General features: G+C 45.4%; 1 protein-coding gene across 5 annotated transcripts in view; it reads left to right on the forward strand.

The window, feature by feature from the left end:
- The window catches only part of LOC137414080 (protein phosphatase 1 regulatory subunit 16A), an 80885-nt gene that overhangs the window by 7081 nt on the left and 51348 nt on the right, over positions 1-22456 (forward strand). For all 5 annotated transcript variants that reach the window (XR_010981818.2, XR_010981819.2, XM_068099556.2 and 2 more), the window contains 3 exons: positions 2417-2487; positions 8695-8840; positions 20656-20759. Coding sequence is in view for 3 of the 5 variants with exons in the window: in XM_068099556.2 (XP_067955657.2) it covers positions 2417-2487; positions 8695-8840; positions 20656-20759 (321 nt within the window). In the remaining 2 variants the exon portion in view is untranslated. The remainder of the gene's footprint in view (positions 1-2416; positions 2488-8694; positions 8841-20655; positions 20760-22456) is intronic.

Raw genomic sequence — 22456 nt, forward strand, 5'->3', positions numbered from 1 at the left:
GAGATGGCCAAACGGATCTTCGTCACCTCTTTTTTTTTTTTCTTTTTTTTTTTGTATACAAGATCGAGGCTCGTGAAAGAGCTAAAACTCTTCATAGGTTCAACAGTGAGTGCTGGGAGCTTTTAGGCAAAAAAACGTTTAGAAATTTTTGAAAATGTTATTTTAATTTTTTTTTTTTTAATCGCTCTATATTGCCTCGATAGTAGCTAGGTGAAAGGTAATATTAAAATGATCCCTGACCCCATTCCTCATTGGAAGTGTTTTGGGCCTCCACAAAATGTTTTGTTTTTGAAAAGACAAACAAAACAAAATTTGATTTCTTCAAGATGCCAACAGGATTATAACAGCACCGGGCAACGCCGGGCACACCTGATAGTGTTTATTAAATGTGGCAACGTAGTACAGGTGAACAGTTCTGAAATGTTTTTGTGGATGATTTAGGAAATGCCATTAATTCCTTGTTCTGGAAAGAAGTTCCAACTTTTCATGCAACCCTAATTTCTCTTTCGTCTCCCTTGGATACCTGTCGGGTTTCTTCAGTGTCTCCTCCCAGGTTTTAGCGTCAGGGTTAGGTAGAACCTGGGATTTTCTTTCAACACACTTTTGGTTTTGCAGAAAATAATTTTGTTTTTCAAAAATAAGTAAAATGAGGTTTCGTAAGCTCTTGTTTTGCTCCAATGACGGTAGTTTAATGGAAACCTTTTTCGCTGATCACTTGTATATCTTTAAGGCTAAGCTTGCACGAAGGGGTTTATGCGTTTGTTAACGTTGGTTACTCGTAACTAGCTTCTAGTTACGTAATGGCAGGAATTTTCGAATTTGGGCAGTGGAATCGCGCACAATAGCAAACGCTTCTTTGAAAGGGCGTTTCCTCCTAATTTGGTCCTTTACTATTCAGGTTCATGGGTGCTAAAGGTAGCCAGGATGGCCTCGGTCACCAGGGTCTTGTAACAAGACCTTTCAGTGATTCAGTAGCCAACTAGGAATGTATACATTCATGCGTTGTTCACCTAGCATCATGATGTTACCTGTATACATTAGATGTTACCTGTGTACATGAGATGTTACCTGTATACATGAGATGTTACCTGTATACATGAGATGTTACCTGTATACATGAGATGTTACCTGTATACATGAGATGTTACCTGTATACATGAGATGTTACCTGTATGCATGAGATGCACCTGTGTACAATACATGAGATGCACCTGTGTACAATACATGAGATGCACCTGTGTACATCAGATGTTACCTGTATACATGAGATGTTACCTGCACACATGAGATGTTACCTGTATACATGAGATGTTACCTGTATACATGAGATGTTACCTGTGTATATGAGATGTTACCTGTGTATATGAGATGTTACCTGTGTATATGAGATGTTACCTGTGTATATGAGATGTTACCTGTGTATATGAGATGTTACCTGTGTATATGAGATGTTACCTGTGTATATGAGATGTTACCTGTGTATATGAGATGTTACCTGTGTATATGAGATGTTACCTGTGTATATGAGATGTTAGCTGTATACATGAGATGTTACCTGTATATATGAGATGTTACCTGTGTATATGAGATGTTACCTGTGTATATGAGATGCTACCTGTATACATGAGATGTTACCTGTATACATGAGATGCACCTCTATACATGATGCACCTGTATACATGATGCACCTGTATACATGAGATGCACCTGTAAAACATGAGACGCACCTGTATGCATGAGATGCACCTGTGTACAATACATGAGATGCACCTGTGTACATCAGATGTTACCTGTATACATGAGATGTTACCTGCACACATGAGATGTTACCTGTATACATGAGATGTTACCTGTGTATATGAGATGTTACCTGTGTATATGAGATGTTACCTGTATACATGAGATGTTACCTGTATACATTAGATGTTACCTGTGTACATGAGATGTTACCTGTATACATGAGATGTTACCTGTATACATGAGATGTTACCTGTATATATGAGATGCTACCTGTATACATGGGATGTTACCTGTATACATGAGATGTTACCTGTATACATGAGATGTTACCGGTGTATATGAGATGTTACCTGTGTACATGAGATGTTACCTGTGTACATGAGATGTTACCTGTATAGTGTATACATGAGATGTTACCTGTATACATGAGATGTTACCTGTATACATGAGATACATGAGCTCAATGAAAGCAGATGCAATGAGCAGAAAGCTCTCTATACTGTCGGTGCCGCATCACCAAACTCGACTGTGCATCGGTTTTTGAGGAAAACCAGTCAGCCTGGCTTTGAGTATGCTTCCTTTGAACGATGCACCTCAAAAGTGTACACGGCAGATTGGTTCACCCTCGTTTGCTGAACTACTTTCTTTGCGATCCCTCCCTGTCACGCCACCGCAGTTCGTGAGCTACTGAAGTCTGGAGTGGATTCAAACCTGTGCAACGAAGATGGCCTCACCGCCCTGCATCAGGTTACACGCGTACGCACGCACACAGCGCGTGCTTCCTCCGACAGATGTCGCGGATCGCGTGTGATTCCCGGGGCTGTCTTTCCTTTAATTTTGCGTAATCACTGTGCAACGCGAACACTTTACCTGGGAATATTACCCAGGCCGTCATTATCAAGCGATGCTTTCATTTGTTTTCCACTGATGGGATTTTAACTTTCATTTTAGTTGCTTACAGTGGATTGAGAGAGCAGAGCTTGAAATTACAAACAATCTACGAGGGTTATCCCAAAAAGTTGTTTCCTCAAAATTACACGTGTATGCTATCATTGTTAAGTGATACATCTGTTATCGAGTCTCTGATATCGCCAACTACCAGAAACTCGATAACAGATGATACTCGATAACCACCTATCGGAAACTCGATAACAGATGATACTCGATAACCACCTATCGGAAACGCGACAACAGATGATACTCGATAACCACCTATCGGAAACTCGATAACAGATGATACTCGATAACCACCTATCTGAAACTCGATAACAGATGATACTCGATAACCACCTATCGGAAACTCGATAACAGATGATACTCGATAACCACCTGTCGGAAACTCGATAACAGATGATACTCGATAACCACCTATCGGAAACTCGATAACAGATGATACTCGATAACCACCTATCGAAAAATCGATAACAGATGATACTCGATAACCACCTATCGGAAACTCGATAACAGATGATACTCGACAACCACCTATCGGAAACTCGATAACAGATGATACTCGATAACCACCTATCAGAAACTCGATAACAGATGATACTCGATAACCACCTATCGGAAACCCGATAACAGATGATACTCGATAACCACCTATCACAAACTCGATAACAGATGATACTCGATAACCACCTATCGGAAACTCGATAACAGATGATACTCGATAACCACCTATCGGAAACTCGATAACAGATGATACTCGAGAACCACCTGTCGGAAACTCGATGACAGATTATACTCGATAACCACCTGTCGGAAACTCGATAACAGATGATACTCGATAACCACCTATCGGAAACTCGATAACAGATGATACTCGATAACCACCTATCGGAAACTCGATAACAGATGATACTCGATAACCACTTGTCGGAAACTCAATAACAGATGATACTCGATAACCACCTGTCGGAAACTCGATAACAGATGATACTCGATAACCACCTGTCGGAAACTCGATAACAGATGATACTCGATAACCACCTGTCGGAAACTCGATGACAGATGAGACTCGATAACCACCTGGTGTTGGACCTGGTGATGAATCCCTGGTGTTGGGTTAGTGGCTAGGGTGCCGGCTTAGGATCCTAGGATCCTGGGTTCGAATCCCGGTCGATCGCTGAATTAACGCCAGGGGGGTTGACTCAGCCTGTCATCCTTCCGAGGTCGGCTAATTGAGTACCAGTTCACTGGTAATTCCCTGTTTGTCGTTAAGGGCGGCAAAAAGGGTTGGCGTCAGGAAGGGCATCCGGCCGTAAAACATTGCTTCAAAAAGGGGACCGAAAAACAACAACAACCATGGTTCCCGAAAAAGGCCAACCCCCGCTTTGCGGGGAAAAATGGCCTCTAAAGGTGGTTATATATATATTTTTTACTCGATAACCACCTGTCGGAAACTCGATAGCAGATGGTACTCGATAACCACCTGTCGGAAACTCGATAACAGATGATACTCGATAACCACCTGTCGGAAACTCGATAACAGATGATACTCGATAACCACCTGTCGGAAACTCGATAACAGATGATACTCGATAACCACCTGTCGGAAACTCGATAACAGATGATACTCGATAACAGATGATACTCGATAACCACCGATCGGAAACTCGATAACAGATGATACTCGATAACCACCTATCGGAAACTCGATAACAGATGATACTCGATAACCACCTTTCGGAAACTCGATAACAGATGATACTCGATAACCACCTATCGGAAACTCGATAACAGATGATACTCTATAACCACCTATCAGAAACTCGATAACAGATGATACTCGATAACCACCTATCGGAAACTCGATAACAGATGATACTCGATAACCACCTATCGGAAACTCGATAACAGATGATACACGATAACCCTGGTGTTGGGCTAGCGGCTAGGGTGCTGGCTTAGGATCCTAGGATCCTGGGTTCGAATCCCGGTCGATCGCTGAATTAACGCCAGGGGGGTTGACTCAGCCTGTCATCCTTCCGAGGTCGGCTAATTGAGTACCAGCTCACTGGTAATTCCCTGTTTGTCGTTAAAGGCGGCAAAAAGGGTTGGCGTCAGGAAGGGCATCCGGCCGTAAAACATTGCTTCAAAAAGGGGACCGAAAAACAACAACAACCACGGTTCCCAAAAAAGGCCAACCCCCGCTTTGCGGGGAAAAATGGCCTCTAAAGGTGGTTATTATTTATTTTTTTTACACAATAACCACCTATCGGAAACTCGATAACAGATGATACTCGATAACAGATGATACTCGATAACCACCTATTGGAAACTCGATAACAGATGATACTCGATAACCACCTATCGGAAACTCGATAACAGATGATACTCGATAACCACCTATCGGAAACTTGATAACAGATGATACTCGATAACCACCTATCGGAAACTTGATAACAGATGATACTCGATAACCACCTATCGGAAACTCGATAACAGATAATACTCGATAACCACCTATCGGAAACTCGGTAACAAACTCGATAACTCTGATAAATATCGAGTTTTTCACACTATTTGTCTTTCTTCATTTTTTCTTCCTCCTTTATTTACAAATCGTAATCCACAACTTCCTAGTGAAAAACAAATTCGACAAATTTCAGAAAATTAATTGAAACACAAAACTAGAATATCTTGGTTGGATAAGTGTCCACCCCTCCCCCCCCCCCCCCCCATGCCCCTTCCCCCAAGTTAATACTTGGTGGAAGCACCTTTGGACAGCAATTACAGGTGTGAGTCTGTTGGGACAGGTGTGAGTCTGTTGGGATAGGTCTCTACCAACTTTGCACACCTTGATTTGGCAATATTTGTCCATTCTACTGTACAAAACTGTTCAAGCTCAGTCGAGTTGAGTGGGGAACGTTGACGGACAGCAATCTTCAAGTCATGCCACAGATTTTCGATTGGATTTAGGTCGGGGCCATGACTGAGCCACTCAAGGATATTTATCTTTTTGTTCCTTACACACTCCAGTGTAGCTTTGGCTGTGTGCTTCGGGTCGTCATGGTGAAAGGTGAACTTCCGTCCCAATTTCAGCTTTCTTGCAGAGAGCAGCAGGTTTTCCTCTCGGAATTTCTGTATTTTGCTCCATACAATTTCCCTTTTATCCTGACAAGTGAACACATTTCCTGCTGATGAGAAACATCCCCATAACATGATGCTGCCACCAACATGCTTCACAGTAGGGATGGTGTTCTTTGGGTGATGTGCTGTGTTGGGGTTGCACCAAATGTAATATTTTGCATTTAGGGCAAAAAGTTCCATCTTGGTTTCGTCAGACGACAAAACGTTTTTCCACATGGCTTCAGAACCTCCGAAATGTTTTTTTTATACCTCAAACGGGACTCAAGGTGGGCTTTTTGAGTAATGGCTTCCTTCTTGGCACCCTACCGTATAGACCAGACGGATGGAGAGCTTGGGATATTGTTGTCACATGCACTTAGTGACCATTCCTTGCTATAAAGGCCTGTAGCTCTTTCAAAGTTGCCATTGACCTCTTGGTGGCCTCTCTGATCAGTGTCCTTCTTGATTGGTCATCCAGTTTGGAGGGACGGCCTGAACTAGGCAGGGTCTTGGTGGTACCATTCACCTCCCACTTCTTAATGATTGACTTGATTTTCCTCCAAGGGATATTCAAGGCCTTTGAAATATTTTTATACCCATCCCCTGATCTTTTTTAAATTATCTATATTGTTTTTTGAATACAAGATCGAGGCTCGTGTAAGAGCTAACATGATCTGTACCTTTTCATAACTTTATCGCGGAGGTCTTTTGAAAGCTCCTTGGTGCTAATGGTTGAGTCTTTGCTGTGAAATGCACTACACAGCAGAGGAATCCTCCAGGAACAGCTGATTTTATTCTGAAATATTCAGAATCACTACAATTTAACACAGGTGGAAGCCAATTAACTTGGTGTGTGATTTTGAAGGTGATTGGTTACACCTGAGCTATATTACAATTGCTATTATAAGGGAGGTGGACACTTATACAACCAATATAATCCAGTTTTGTATGTTTAATTAATGTTCTGAAATTTGTTCATTTACTTGTTCACTTGGAAGTTGTGGGTTATGATGTGTAAATAAAGGTGCAAAAGGTCTGTTTTAATGCATTTTAATTCCAGGCTATAAGGTAACAAAAGGTGAAAAATTTGAAAGGGGCGTAGACTTTCTATCGGCTGTGTGTGTGTGTGTGTGTGTGTGTGTCACTCTTGTGTGTGTATTGCCTTCATGGGTGCCGCTCGTGTGTGTATGTGTGTGTGTGTGTGTGTCATTTTCTTGTGTGTCGCTTGTGTGTGTGTGTGTCACTCTTGTGTGTGTATTGCCGTCATGGGTGCCACTCGTGTGTGTGTGTGTGTGTGTGTGTGTGTGTGTGTGTGTGTGTGTGTGTGTGTGTGTGTGTGTGTGTGTGTGTGTGTGTGTGTGTCATTTTCTTGTGTGTCGCTTGTGTGTGTATTGCCTTCATGGGTACCGCTCGTGTGTGTATTGCCTTCATGGGTACCGCTCGTGTGTGTGTGTGTGTGTATTTGTGTGTGTGTCATTTTCTTGTGTGTCGCTTGTGTGTGTGTGTGTGTGTGTGTGTGTGTGTGTGTGTGTGTGTGTGTGTGTGTGTCACTCTTGTGTGTGTATTGCCTTCATGGGTGCCGCTCGTGTGTGTGTGTGTGTGTGTGTGTGTGTGTGTGTGTGTGTCATTTTCTTGTGTCGCTTGTGTGTGTGTGTCGCTCTTGTGTGTGTATTGCCTTCATGGGTGCCGCTCGTGTGTGTGTGTGTGTGTGTGTGTGTGTGTGTGTGTGTGTGTGTGTGTCATTTTCGTGTGTGTCACTCGTGTGTGTATTGTCTTCATGGGTGCCGCTCGTGTGTGTGTGTGTGTGTGTGTGTGTGTGTGTGTGTGTGTGTGTGTGTGTGTGTGTCATTTTTTTGTTTGTCGCTTGTGTGTGTGTGTCACTCTTGTGTGTGTATTGCCTTCATGGGTGCCGCTCGTGTGTGTGTGTGTGTGTCATTTTCTTGTGTGTGTGTGCGTGTGTGTCATTTTCTTGTGTGTGTGTGTGTGTGTGTGTGTGTGTGTGTGTGTGTGTGTGTGTCATTTTCTTGTGTTTTGCGTGTGTGTGTGTGTCATTTTCTTGTGTTTTGCGTGTGTGTGTGTGTGTGTGTGTGTGTGTGTGTGTGTGTGTGTGTGTGTGTGTGTGTGTGTGTGTGTGTGTGTGTGTGTGTGTGTGTGTGTGTGTGTGTGTGTGTGTGTGTGTCATTTTCTTGTGTGTCACTTGTATGTGTGTGTCACTCGTGTGTGTATTGCCTTCATGGGTGCTGCTCATGTGTGTGTGTGTGTGTGTGTGTGTGTGTGTGTGTGTGTGTGTGTGTGTGTGTGTGTGTGTGTGTTGTATATGTCATCATGCACAAGTTAGAAGTTGGAATCCTTGAGTACCTGGCATTGTTATCATTGGAGAATTGATAATCCTGCTTGTTGGGAACGTGAACATAGAAGACTTTCAAATGCATTTGATGTGGATTAGTCATTCCCTTCATTCAAACCTTTGCAGCAATGTGGCAGCATTAAGTGGAGGACACAGCTGAAAAGGGAAATTTGTTGAATGGCTGTTACAAAAAGGGTTGCTGCAAAAACCAAGCACCTTGTCTTTTTTACCTGGTCTGAAATATTCTGAAAATTTGCTGAAAAAAAAGTGTTTGCTAAAAAATTGTCCCTGAAACGTGACGTGTGGCGAAGCATGCGCCACTTGCATTGTTTCATGTGCTTCCCCACAATGCCTTTCATGAGCAAGTTTTGTCTGTATGATAGTTTGCTGCACACAATTTCGCAGAAACCAATGTTTGAGACAAATTTTGATAACAGCTCAGAATTTTAAACATGTATCATTTCATTAACCTCTCCCCCCTCTCCCACCCCGACCCCCGTCACCAAACGCTGTGCCCGCCATGCCTTGTGCAGTGCTGCATCGACGACTTTGAGTGTGTGCTGAAAGTGTTGCTGCAACATGGAGCAAACGTAAATGCGCTCGATCATGAGCTGTGGACCCCCTTGCACGCCGCTGCTACCTGTGGCCATGTACACCTGGTCAACCACCTAATTTCCTAGTGAGAGCACCTTCATCTGGTACCTTGGGCATGTTATGAATTTATCCAGAACTCATGTCGTTGGATTCTTTGGGTTGGCCTCATAAACTTTGGCAAAACGAGGCACGTCACTGTGCTCACGTGTTTTGTGATTCTTTCTGTTTAAATCTCACCTTGAAATCTTCTTGGCTTGTGCTGTATTTTGTTTCCTTTTTACACAAGAACCATCTTCCCGAGTCTGTTGTCTCACTCTTCCCTCAGTGGAGTTCATGTCTAACCTGTCCCCCGCCCCCTTACCTGCCATGGTCTCTCCCATTTCTCCATCCAAGGTTGTTGTTGTTTTACACCCGGTCACCCGCTGAGCCCCTGTTCCCCCTTTCACTTGCAAATTCCCTCCACGTGTTGTGGTGAATGTGTGTGTTCTCACGCTATTGGTTCCCCTTCACTCCACCTCGTCTTTTCACCTTTTCTCGCCTGTTGTTCTCCTCTTCCATCAGTGTGGAAACGAGTAAGTAAAAAGTTTTCCAATTCCTGTTTTCATCTCCTCCTGTTTTATACATTCTGCACACTTTGGAGTTTGGCAGCTGTTTGAGGATACCCACCTGCCTTTGGGGGTGTATCGGGAGGGCAGGACTTGTGTCTGTGAGCAGTGTGCCTGCATTTTAACTTTTTACCCCACGCACGCACGCACGCACGCGTGAAAAGCGGGAAAAGCGGTTTTTCTTCTTTTGTTATTGTATACAAGATCTAACAAGATAAAGAGCTAACATTAACCACAAAAAAAAAAAAAAACGGACACATACAAAACATATAATAAAGGGAGCGGGAGACAATATGGGGAGAGACAGGGAAGCGCACAAGTACAACAGCAGAGAACAGGGACATTGGGAGATCTGTGGGAGGGATAGGGCTTGGGGAGAAGAGGCATGGGAATACGGGGTTTGTGTTTTGTGAGGCCATCTTCGTTGCACAGGTTTTGTGTGGGGTGGTGGGAAAGGTATAAAAGACGTGGACACTGCTAGGACTTTCAGGAAAAGAAGTCGGTATTTCAAAAAAGTGGATCTGGGGTGAAATTAATGGGGGTAGAAAAGATCAAGGTTTTGGATGGGGGAAGATAAGAGATTGTGGTGAACAGCTGTTTTAAAGACCTGGACGGAGGAGTGGGATTGAATAGAGTGAGGGAGCTTGTTCCAGAGGTGCGAGAAAAGAGGAATGAAAACGTGAAGGTGAATAGAGAGTCTTGATTTTGGCAGTTTAACCATAAGAGGGTTGCTGGCAGATCTTGTGCGACCTGTAGGAATATTTGGGGGACAGAGCACAGACAGAGCTGGAGGAGCAAGTGTTACATATTTATGTGAATGTATGTGAATTACTATTCAGGTCTTTGCTTATCAATGTGTAGTCGATTAAGGGTTGTTGTGATTAAAGGGTCAGGAGCCCTTCTGGGGAAAAGGAGACCGGAAACGAAAGAAGAAAAGACACGAGGTCCGGGAGAAGCGACGATTGTTTTTCTTCCTCGCCCAGCTCCGACGAGAGTTGGGATCGATACTGAGCAGCGTGGAAAAGCTGCGTTCCCAAGCCCGTCTGGCGAGAGGAGTTACCGGGACGTGTAACTAGCCTTTTGACACGTCAAGTTGCCGTGGGGCCGTGCACAGACCCAGCGTCCGGCACAGTTCGCCGCACCGTCTACAAGGACGCGTACGGGTCGCACTTTGGGACCTCGCGCGCCTTGCAAGCGGCGCTTGCTTTGCCCGCTTTGCTTGGCCAGGAGGTGTGCGCTGCAGCCGTGGTTCCCGGTACGGTACGTGCCCGGTGGAAGCACGTCCGCCCGGGGTTCGTTCAACCGCCCGTGTGCGGCGAAGCCGACCATAACCTTGTTCAGGAGGGGCCCAGAGACATTGTGAGGGACAGAGACCAAAGGGGTCGTGAGTACCCAAGGGGTCGGGAGTGGGGAAAGGGGACACACATATATAAGATGGCCATCTTAATCATCTCGGGGATTGATTGTTGATTGTGGATTGTTGATGGTTGTTGATTGTTGATTCCTTGGGGGAATATATTATTGATTACTCGGAATCCTTGGTGTGGGGTTTCTTATGGACTGGAATTCATCTTGATTGCGTTACGAAAGCGTATAAATCATATATCTTTCTGGCGGGGTGGCTCCCACGGTCCGGGGGTCACCGAGACCAGGTAGTTACCGGGAGGACCACGTAACAGAATTGGGGGCTCGTCCAAATTACGATTTGCGGATTCGCAATTGGGTCTACGTCCGGGATCTAAAATTGTATAAAATAATAAAATAATATTTTTATTAATTAAAATTTATTAATTAAGTATTAATTGGTAAATTTTTGGGGAAATTGGGGTAAAGTCTTGGGTGAAGGTTAACAGGTGTTAACGATAGTCACCATGGCGTTTGTGGCACAGAACTTTGCGGTAACACCAAGTGAGGCACAGTTCCGAGCGTTACTAAAGTCGGACCTCTTGAAATTGGCCAAACATTTTAACTTGGAGGTCCGAACTAATGTGAGGAAGGCAGAGTTGCAGACCACGGTGATACAATCTATGGTGGGATTAGGAACATGGGACGAGTTAGCCTGGCAGTAGCTACCCGAAGAACCAGAAGACGTTGAGCTCCGGAAACTGGAGTTGCAATTACGGAGCCAGGAACGGATCAAAGAAGAAGAAAGGAAAGCAGAAAAGGAAAGAGCAGAAGAAGAAAGGAAAGCAGAAAAGGAAAGAGCAGAAGAAGAAAGGAAAGCAGAAAAGGAAAGAGCAGAAGAAGAAAGGAAAGCAGAAAAGGAAAGAGCAGAAGAAGAAAGGAAAGCAGAAGAGAGGAGAGAAGAGAAACAAGCAGAGGAAAGGAGAGTGGAACGAGAACTCCAGGAAAGGTTAGCAGAAGAAGAAAGGAAAGCAGAAAAGGAAAGAGCAGAAGAAGAAAGGAAAGCAGAAGAGAGGAGAGAAGAGAAACAAGCAGAGGAAAGGAGAGTGGAACGAGAACTCCAGGAAAGGTTAGAAGGGAGAAAAGCAGAGGAGAGGAGAGCTGCAAGGGACCTCGAAGCAGAGGAGAGAAAAGCGGAAAGGGAATTAAAGGAACGTGACATGGAGCTTCAGCAAGAAATTAAATTCAAGGAGCTGGAGTTAATGAGAGAACGGGGAGAGGTACCACCCTTGCTGACGGGGTCGACACCTTGCCAGAACACCTGGGATGTGGGCAGACATGTGAGGCTGGTTCCACCCTTCAGTGAAAAGGAAGTCGCTAAATTTTTTCCACACTTTGAGAAAGTGGCTCGACAGTTAAACTGGCCGGAGGAGGCCTGGACCATACTAGTGCAAAGTGTGCTTGTGGGAAAAGGTCAAGAGATTTATTCGGCGCTACCAATGGACCAATGTGCAGATTATGAGGTATTGAAGAAGCACATCCTCAAAGCCTATGAGTTGGTTCCGGAAGCTTACCGGCAAAAATTCAGGAATGCCAGGAAGAGGGAGAGTGAGACCCACGTGGAGTTTGCCAGAGTGAAAGAAAACATGTTTGATCGGTGGTGCGAGTCAAAAGGAGTTGGGAAAGACTTCGAAACATTGCGTGACTTGATCCTGGTGGAGGAATTTCAACAGTGTGTCCACGAGGACATCAAAGTGTACCTGCAGGAAAAGAAAGTACCGAAGTTGTGGGACGCAGCCACCATGGCAGATGATTATGCCTTAACACACCGGATAGGGGTCCACGAACCTAACTCCTCGCCTAGATCTCCCCAGGGGAGGTGGGGAACAGCAGGTGCGGAGAACGACAATACATGGCGGCGGCCTCGAGAGGATTATGGGGACAACGCGGATACCCCACCTGTTCGAAATCAGAGAGCTGCGGGCCCAAGACAAACTTATATTTCGGGGGGCCCGAGGCAGACCACGAGTTTTTCCTCCAGGCCTACTTGCGCTTTTTGCAAGAAACCTGGACACTTGATGTCCAGTTGTTACCGCATGAAAAGGGAAGACCCAGAGCGGAGTCCGACTATTACCACTCCGAATGCGATGGCAAGCGTAAGAAATCGCCCACAGAAGAGTTACCGACCATTTATTTATGAGGGGTTGGTCTCACTCAAGGGAGACTTGACTAACCCAAGACCGGTTAGGGTTTTGAGGGACACAGGAGCCCATCAATCCTTAATGCTTGAAGGCATTTTGCCATTGTCAAAGAGTACCGCAACGGGTGATAGTGTTCGGTTACAAGGGATCGGTGGCTGTGTTAGTGCCCCACTTCATGTCATCCATTTGGAATCCAATTTGGTGTCAGGACCGGTCACCGTCGGTTTACAAGCCACGCTTCCTGTAGAGGGAGTATCTGTGATTATTGGGAATGATTTGGCCGGGGGGCAAATTTATGGTAACCCGAGGGTTGGTAAAGAGCACAGCAGGGAAAATAACACCCCACCAGCTCGGGATGGCGACAAAAGTTCCAAGTTATTTGTAGGGGGACTGAACTTCAACACAGAGGAAGAAGTTCTGACCTCTGTCTTCAACAGATATGGGCCGCTGGTGGAAGTGCGGGTGGTAAAAGACAGGGAAACGCAACGGTCAAGAGGGTTCGGCTTTGTCACGTTTGCAAGCACAAGAGACACCAGGGAGGCAGAGAAGAATTGGAATGGTAAGGATTTGGAGGGTCGGACCATAACAGTAGGGAAGGCATTTCGTAGGCGTCGAGAGGTCTACAGAAGAGGACAACTTGGCAGTAGTTTTGGGGTTGGCAGCAGCCGATATTACTATGGAGGCTCCCAGAGTTACGGCACCTCCCGAAAAAATGAATGTCAGAGCACTGGCCGAGAAGGAGACCGCCAGTCAGGTAACGGCTGGGACAAGTGGTCCCACCGTAACTGTTAGGAGTCTGGAGAAGTTGAAGCACTATATATACGGGGGAGCCGCCGAGCCAGGGCTCCTACACGGACTAACCGTGAACGCCACGTTCTTAAAGGCGTCCAGGTAGTGAACTTTCCTGCACGGACTAACCGTGAACTCCCCGTTCTTAAAGGCATCCATGTAATGAACTTTCCTCCCCGGACTAACCGTGAACTCCACATTCCTTAAGGCGTCCATGTAGGGAATACTCCGCTGGGCCTCCCGAAAAAGTGCTATAGAGAGGTTTAAATTTGGGGGCTTTGGTCACCACCTCTTAACCGTCATTCAAGAGAAACTAGAAGTGGTTGACGCTTGGTTCAGAGGGAATTAATCTAGGGGATTGTGTGAAATTTTGTTGCTTTATTTTTAAGTGATGACTGTGCCCGGGGGGAACTGATGAATTGGGGGGGGGGGGGGTGAGTTATCTGGTTTGTTTATCCAAGTTGGCCGGCAAAGAAAGTTTTCGCTGGGTTCAAACTTTCTTTCTTGAAGGGGGGGGAGTGTTACATATTTATGTGAATGTATGTGAATTACTATTCAGGTCTTTGCTTATCAATGTGTAGTCGATTAAGGGTTGTTGTGATTAAAGGGTCAGGAGCCCTTCTGGGAAAAAGAGACCGGAAACGGAAGAAGAAAAGACACGAGGTCCGGGAGAAGCGACGATTCTTTTTCTTCCTCGCCCAGCTCCGACGAGAGTTGGGATCGATATTGAGCAGCGTGGAAAAGCTGCGTTCCCAAGCCCGTCTGGCGAGAGGAGTTACCGGGACATGTAACTACCCTTTTGACACGTCAAGTTGCCGTGGGTCCGTGCACGGACCCAGCGTCCGGCACAGTTCGCCGCACCGTCTACAAGGACGCGTACGGGTCGCACTTTGGGGCCTCGCGTGCGTTGCAAGTGGCGCTTGCTTTGCCCGCTTTGCTTGGCCAGGAGGTGTGCGCTGCAGCCGTGGTTCCCGGTACGGTACGTGCCCGGTGGAAGCACGTCCGCCCGGGGTTCGTTCAACCGCCCGTGTGCGGCGAAGCCGACCATAACCTTGTTCAGGAGGGGCCCAGAGACATTGTGGGGGACAGAGACCAAAGGGGTCGTGAGTACCCAAGGGGTTGGGAGTGGGGAAAGGGGACACACATATATAAGATGGCCATCTCAATCATCTCGGGGATTGATTGTTGATTGTGGATTGTTGATGGTTGTTGATTGTTGATTCCTTGGGGGAATATATTATTGATTACTCGGAATCCTTGGTGTGGGGTTTCTTATGGACTGGAATTCATCTTGATTGCGTTACGAAAGCGTATAAATCATATATCTTTCTGGCGGGGTGCCTCCCACGGTCCGGGGGTCACCGAGACCAGGTAGTTACCGGGAGGACCACGTAACACAAGGGAGGGAGGAAAGGCCCTCCCTGCCTGTGGTGAGGGAGTGAAAGGCCCTCAGAGTTAGCTTCATCGCATGAGATTCCAATGATACTGAAAGCTTTAGTATCAACAGCGTGAAGCCGAGGTGTGACGCAGGAGCACCAGCCCATAGGGGAAAGCAGTATTCCATTGAGCTGCGGATGAAAGCCTTGTATGTGGAGAGGAGCTCAGGGGTGCCAAGGAAGGACGTCGCACGACGGAGGATGCCCAGTCGGCGACTGGGCTTGGAGGCCAACTTGGAAATGTGGTTTTCCCAGGAAAGATCATGGCAGATAGTGAGACCCAAAAGCTTGAGTGACAGAATTTCTTCGAGAGGATTGTTGAGAAAGTAGATGGGAGGGTTGTCCAGTTGGTCTTTTTGGAGAGACCTCGTAAGAGTGTGAGATTTGTCAGGATTGAAAGACATGTTCCACTTGTTTGACCAGTCTGTGATTTTGTCCAGGTCTGCAGAGAGTGAGGAGGCTGCAGACTGCTGATCTGAGGGATGAGGTATGGAGCGGCAGAGTGGAGTCATCAGCAAAGAGATGGAGAGGATTTTCCAGAGAGTCGGAGAGATCATTGATGAAGACCAGAAAAAGCACAGGGCCCAGAACACTGCCTTGGGGAACTCCAGCCTGAACAGGAAGGGGAGATGAGAGAAATCCATTCAGGGCCACACGTTGACTACGATCAGAGAGGAAGTCCGCAAGCCATGCGTGGAGATTTCCATAGATACCACAGGAGGAGAGTTTGGTGAGCAGAGCGGGTGCCAGACCGTATCGAAGGCACGTGATATGTCAAGGGAGACAGCTCTAATTTCCTGTTTGGCATTGAGGACCTCCATCCATTGTTCAGACAGTAGAAGCAGAATGTCCAGAGTAGAATGACCTGGTCTGAATCCAAATTGAAAATCAGAGATCAAGACATTGGAGAAGAGGAAGGATTTGATATCTGAAGCAATGATGGATTCCATGACTTTGCTGATTAATTGGGAGCAGGCTGATTGGTCTGTAGTTGCAAGGATCTGTTTTTGCACATTTTTTGTGTAAAGCGGTAATGTTGGCTGATTTCGAAGATGCTGGCAGATGACCTTGAGAAAAAGAGAGGGTGAAGAGAACAGAGAGAGGGTGAGATGGAGCGGCAGAGCAGGATTTTAGGACCCATGGGCTGATGCCGTCTGGCCAAGTTGCAGAATCAGAGTCGAGGTTGGACAGAAAATTCCCCACCTCGTCAGGTGAGAAGGACACAGGAGAGAAACTGGTTAAGGTGGGTAAAGAGAGGGATGGGTTTGGTACACTAGATTTTCAGGCAAGCACAGAGTTGAGGAATTCAGGTTTTTCAGGTGCAGAGTCAGCTGTGTAGCCATTTCAGGTAAGGGAGGGGATGGAGGAGGAACAAACACCAGAAACACATTTGTCCAGACGCCACCATGATTTGGAAGAAGGAGACAGGTTTGAGAGAGAGAGAGTGGAGAGATAGTGTTTTCTGGCTCTCCAGAGGGTAGACACACACTTGTTCTGGGCTTTGTGAAAGGAAATGAGATTTCCTTCCATTGGATTCGCCTTCCAGGAGGCAAAGGCAAGTTGTTTCAGGGCATCTACCTCACCACAATATTCCGTGTACCATGGGCTGTAGGAAGGGTATGACGACTGAAGACAAAATGGGATAAATCTGTGCATGAAAGAGAGAGAGTGCAGTTTACGTTGGAAGAATTCCCTGGAAGAGTTGATGTCAGAGGCAGTAGAGTTGGGAGACCAGTCCAGATGATTGATGGCTGCTTGAAGACAGTGCCTGTCGGCCTCGGTGAAATGCCAAACTTGTCGATGCTGAGGAGGCTCTCTGAGAATGACCAGAGAGATATCCACTTTAACCAGGAAATGATCAGATGAACCGATTGGAGCAGAAGAAGAGCAGCAGACATTTTCAGGGAAGTTTGTCATAACCAAATCTAGAAGAGAAGATACTCCGTTGACTGAGATCCGGGTTGGGAAAGTGACAGATTTTGTCAGTCCCATTGAGTCGCAGAAGTCCTTTGCTGAGTTGCCATGGCTGGTGAGAGAGGTACCCACACCCATCCAGCTGGCATGATGACAGTTGAAGTCGCCACATATGAGGAAGAGAGAGTTTGGAGAAGTAGATAGAAGTTGGTCCATGTTATCAAACAGCGAGAGGTAGATGGAGTCATCACTGTTTGGTGGACAGTACAACACACATATGAACAAAAGGTGGGAGCCAAGGGGAAGCCATAGCCAGAGGTACTCCTGGGGGTGAGTTTGAGAGAGGGCAGTGCAAGGAGAGTAAGGAAGAGAGTTTTTGATAAAGAGAGCAACCCCACCTCCAGGACGAGGCTCAGGTCTGTCATACCGGAGGAAGGAGTAACCAGGAAGAGATATTAAGGAATCAGAGACATCTTGAAGGAGGAAAGTTTATGTGAAGCAGATTAAGTCTGGTTTGTCAGAAGCAACCTGTATGGAGAGATCAATCAGGTTTGAGCGAAGGCCCCGTATGTTTGAGGTCCATACCATTAAGGAAGAGGGAGGGGGAGCATCGGATACAGGACAAGGGAGAGGAGGGGTAAGGTAAGATAAGGGGGAGGAGGAGGAGGTAGGGAGAGCTGTTGATAGTGTGTCAGAGATTTCAGAAGAGCGAGGAGAAAGGGAAGGATGAGGAGGACAAAAGTTTTGATGGAGATTGGATAGACAAAAGGTTTGATGGTACAGTGAGGTGTTGTTTGAGGGGGGGGGGGGTGGCAGAGCGAGGAAGACAGTTGGAGGAGATGGATGTAAGAGTTGGAAGGGAGAGGAAGTGGGGAGGAGGACGCTTTGAGGAGTTGGGGTGAGAGGGGAGTTTAGGAGGGGAGCGGCAAGGGGGGAGATTTGAAAGGGATGGGTGAGTTTAGTAGTGGAGGGGTGAGTTTGTATTTTAGAAAGTGTTGGACGATTTATGGAAAACGAACATTTATTGCAAAATGAGTTTCTTGTGATTTTCGAGTCAGAGATCCTTTTGAAAACGTTGGAGGAGGGGTGGAATGCAGGTGAGTTTAGGGAATGTAGAAAGGCAGAACTGTAAGAGATTGAATTTTTATTTGAAATGAAGAGATTTGGTGAGCAAATCGAAAACGACCTATTCAAGAAGAAGAAGAAAAGTCTTATAATATACTAGAGAATACAACACTTCAGGGGAAATTTTAAAGATTTTAAAACTAAACCGGGAAAACTATCTGGGGAAATTCCCTAAATGAGGGCATTAAGTATTCCTAAGGGGGATTAAGGATTCCAGGATGGGTTCAGAAGCAGGAACAGAAGAATAGGAGATTGACAGCCAGCAGAGCAGAGAACGAAGGAACGGGGAGGTGTATAAGCAAATGTGTTGGTACGGGAGGAGGGGCCCACTTTTTAATTCTTCGTTGATATTTTCTTTTTTTGAAGGTTAGGTGAAAGTGGATCAGAGGAAGAAGGAGAAAGTTGAAGGAGTATGGTGAAAACTAGGAATTATGGTATGGTGAATTGGTATGTTATTGAAGGAGTATGGTGAATTGGAAAGGTGTCGGCTGGAGAGGATAGAGTTATGAAGGAAGGAGAGAAAAAAAAATGGGTGGAACGAAACACGTGGTCATGATCGGTGGAGAGGAAGCCACTGGGAGAAAAGGAAATAAAGATTTATTCTTTTGAGTTAATTTTTTTAAGGTAAGTGTGGAAATATGTCTGAAAATCTATCTATAATTCCAGTAATCTCTGTATGTCTGTATGTCTGTGACCGCTGTTTCTCGACAACCACGGGTCCGATATACTTTAAACTTGCCAGGTATATTGCTGGGGACCTGAGGATGTGCCTTTTCAAGGTTTCATATTAATCGGAGAAGTAGTTACCGAGCTATGTCCAAAAAACGATTCAACCAATCAGAGAGCAGCGAGCTATCACGTGTGCCGAACGTGGCGAACAGACTCTGCCTCGGACGGCACATTTGAGAGCGTATTCATTTATTTCACGTTGGCAAACTATGTTGCCGTTAAACTATGTTTTAAAACTAATTAAAACTACTTTCATCGGCGATTCATCGTAACTGCGATTCGTAACTGCCGTTCGCTTTGGCTTTGCGAATGGACCAAACCATTTCATGTAAATAGAGGGGGGGGGATTGTCACCGTACTCGCAAGCCGTTCGCTTTGGCTTTGCGAATGGACCAAACCATTTCATGTAAATAGAGGGGGGGGGATATAATTTTAGATATATATATATAGTACGGGCATGCCCTAGTATAGACAAAGGAAAAAGCAATACAGTGAGAGAACGAAAGTAAATGGACAACAAACATCCACCGAGGAGACAGGAAAGCCTCGAGGGACAAGGTCTGAAAACGTGGCAGGAACAACCGACTATTACACACAGGTATGTATGATTTACACCGAGATCTTACTAGAAACACACAGCAGACAAAAACACAGTAAAAAAAAAAATACAGTTTTGACAAAAATACAAACGGGAAAAATACTTTACTTTGATAGAGTGGAGAGCTTGGAAAAACACAGCCTCGCCAGCACAAACCGGAAGCGGGAAGGTTAAGCAATTTGTTCACTTCTGTATGTCCGTGCATCTACAGACGTCAGTTTATGATTGGGGAACAACTTCATTTCAATGGAATGGTGTATTTTGAACATTCATCGGAACACTTACCTGAAATTTAACAGTACCTTGCCTCTGAATTTGTCCCAAACACACATGTGCAGAGAGGAGTAAGATAATTTTTATACTCTGTCTGTCTGTCTGTCTGTCTGGCAGTCAAACAAAATTGAAAATCATTCCAAACAGGAAGCTTACTGTTTTAAGGATGTCATAAAGAATAAAAACAACAAGCACGGATAACTAATGAAATGTGTTACATAAGGCGGTGTAAAAGACCATCAATGGCGATGAACTTCCAAAAAATTTTTCTATAACCTTTCAAATCCATATTTTATTTCTATTGAATTATGTACTTGAACAATGTGAAACACAAATTGCCTTTTTGGCGCTTTCAAAAGTCTTCCGTTTAGCATTACTTGGACAAAATATTACGACATGTTACGTCGTCATGACAAATCAAATTTGCCACTGGCAGGCTCCTTGTTTCTCAAGACAGTGTGGAGTAAGGTGTTCCCTGAACTCTCGTTATCTAGGATGTTGTGATTTTGATTTCTGACAAGGCCAAATTTCAATAAAACTGAGCTGCTCTTACGCAGTGCCAGCAGGATGGACTACATCTTTGAGTTGTTGCATTTGGGTTTTGTAGATTAAAACTCCCACAGTATCTTTGAAAAGTAGTCCATCTGGTCTTTGTCTGAATAATCTTTCTTGGTTTGCTTTATAACTAGCACTGCTTCTAATAATTTGGAGTCCTGGTGATATGAGACAGTCACGATGGGCCAAATTGCCTTTATTTGTTCCCTAAATGCATTGTAATACGCCGTGCTGTTGGTGTAGTGGTGTTGGTTTGCTTCACTATAATTTCTATTTTGGTATACCCCCTCCCTCCCCCCTTACCTCCCCACCCCGCAAACCTCCTTTCTAGTGGTGCAGATTTGCTTGCTGTAAATGCTGATGGAAACATGCCTTATGATATCTGTGAGGATGAAGCAACATTGGACTTCATTGAGGCTGCCATGACAGCCAAGGGTAAGATGTTGTTACATGTGCCATACATGACCCCAACACGGAGAAATAACTAACTACCATGACCAAGTGACTATGTGTAAATTTAATTTCATAGATAACCTCGGCTGACTTGTGAGCAGCTTTGAAAATGTAAATGTTGCTATTCTGGGTTAGAAAACCAAGGAGGATCCAATATAGAGAACTGGCATTTACTAGTGACCTACCTGGCAGCGTTGTTACCCTGTGCTCGCGAAGCAAAAAGCAGGGTTAAGCATTCAGTTGAGTATGTGTGTCGTGTGCCGTGTGCCGTGTCTGCATTTAAAAAATTCATTTTCTTGGCAACCGTTGGTCCGAATGACACGAAATTTTACCATAGAAGTGCCTCCGCCTGTATAATTTTTTTATTCATAGTTATGACGTCATAGGTCACGTACGGATGCCATCTTGAAAAAAACGTTACACCTCTATATCTCCCAAACCGCTCAATGGAAAAAATTGAAACATGGCTCACCATGTACATTGTACATGAAATGAAAATGAAAATAATGTATATGAAAATAATGTAAAAAAAATTCCATGTACATGAAAAACATGCACATTGTCAAGTACTCACCATGGGGAATAATATATGTTGATGGTGATGTCATCGGTGCCTTAATATGACGTCGTAATTCAAAGAGGGCCAAGTGGTAAGAGGTGGAAAGAGGAGGAGGTGGAAAGCAAGAGGGCTGTCAGATGCTTGTGATTGGCAGGTGGTGGCAGACCTAAAGCCACAATTGGTATTTCCAGAGGAGATCTGTATGACAAGGTTGCGGCCTGACATTGCCATGTGGTCAGGTGCAACAAGACAAGCCATCTTAGGGGAATTATCTGTACCTTGGGAGGAGAACATGGAAGAGGTGCACGAGAGGAAGAGAGGAAAGTACAGTGAGCTGGAGGCAGAGTGTCGGGAGAAGGGTTGGCGAGTTTCTTGTCAGCCACTTGAGGTGGGGCATAGAGGGTATATTGGCAATTCCTTTTCTGCATTTCTTGCTAGGCTGGGAGTGTGTGGGACAGAAAGAAGGAGGATGTGTGACAAGGTGGTCCAGGTTGCCTTGAAAGGCTCATTTTGGATATGGAAGAAGTTTATGGAGGCAAATCGAACGGTGTAGGTTGAGGTTGTGGGTGGTGGTTCATTTCAGTTCATTTCAGCCTAGAGGGGTAGTGACTGAGTGCGGAAGAGGTGTGTGTGTGTGTGTGTGTGTGTGTGTGTGTGTGTGTGTGTGTGTGTGTGTGTGTGTGTGTGTGTGTGTGTGTGTGTGTGTTGCAGGAGTGGGTGTGGTTTTGCATGAATGTGTTTTTGTTTGAGTGGTGCATGTTGTAAGGGTAGGTGGTCGGTTGGCTTTTTTTTTTGGTGTGTGAGTGAGTGGGGGAGGGGCTGTGGATTCTGGGAGTGGAGGCGGTTTTGTTGTTGTAGTCTGTGTTCTCACTGGCTGGGGTTGGGGATATGTACGCATCCGGGTGTAGCTGCTGCATGTGGAGGCGTATGTGCCCCTGCTCGCCCACCTTAGCTGGCAGTATTGAGGTTGAAGGGCCGAAACGGGATGATGCCGAGGACCTCAACTGAGGACCCGGTCAGTGAGGCACACTTGTGACCAGGTGTGTTTTGAAATTATATATATTTATGTATTTATATTGTTACGGTGACCGGAGCGGAATCTCAACTCCCGGCACCAAAT

This window comes from Myxine glutinosa, chromosome 9, assembly GCF_964187855.1.
Source record: "Myxine glutinosa chromosome 9, kmMyxGlut1.1, whole genome shotgun sequence".
NCBI classification, from domain to species: domain Eukaryota; kingdom Metazoa; phylum Chordata; class Myxini; order Myxiniformes; family Myxinidae; genus Myxine; species Myxine glutinosa.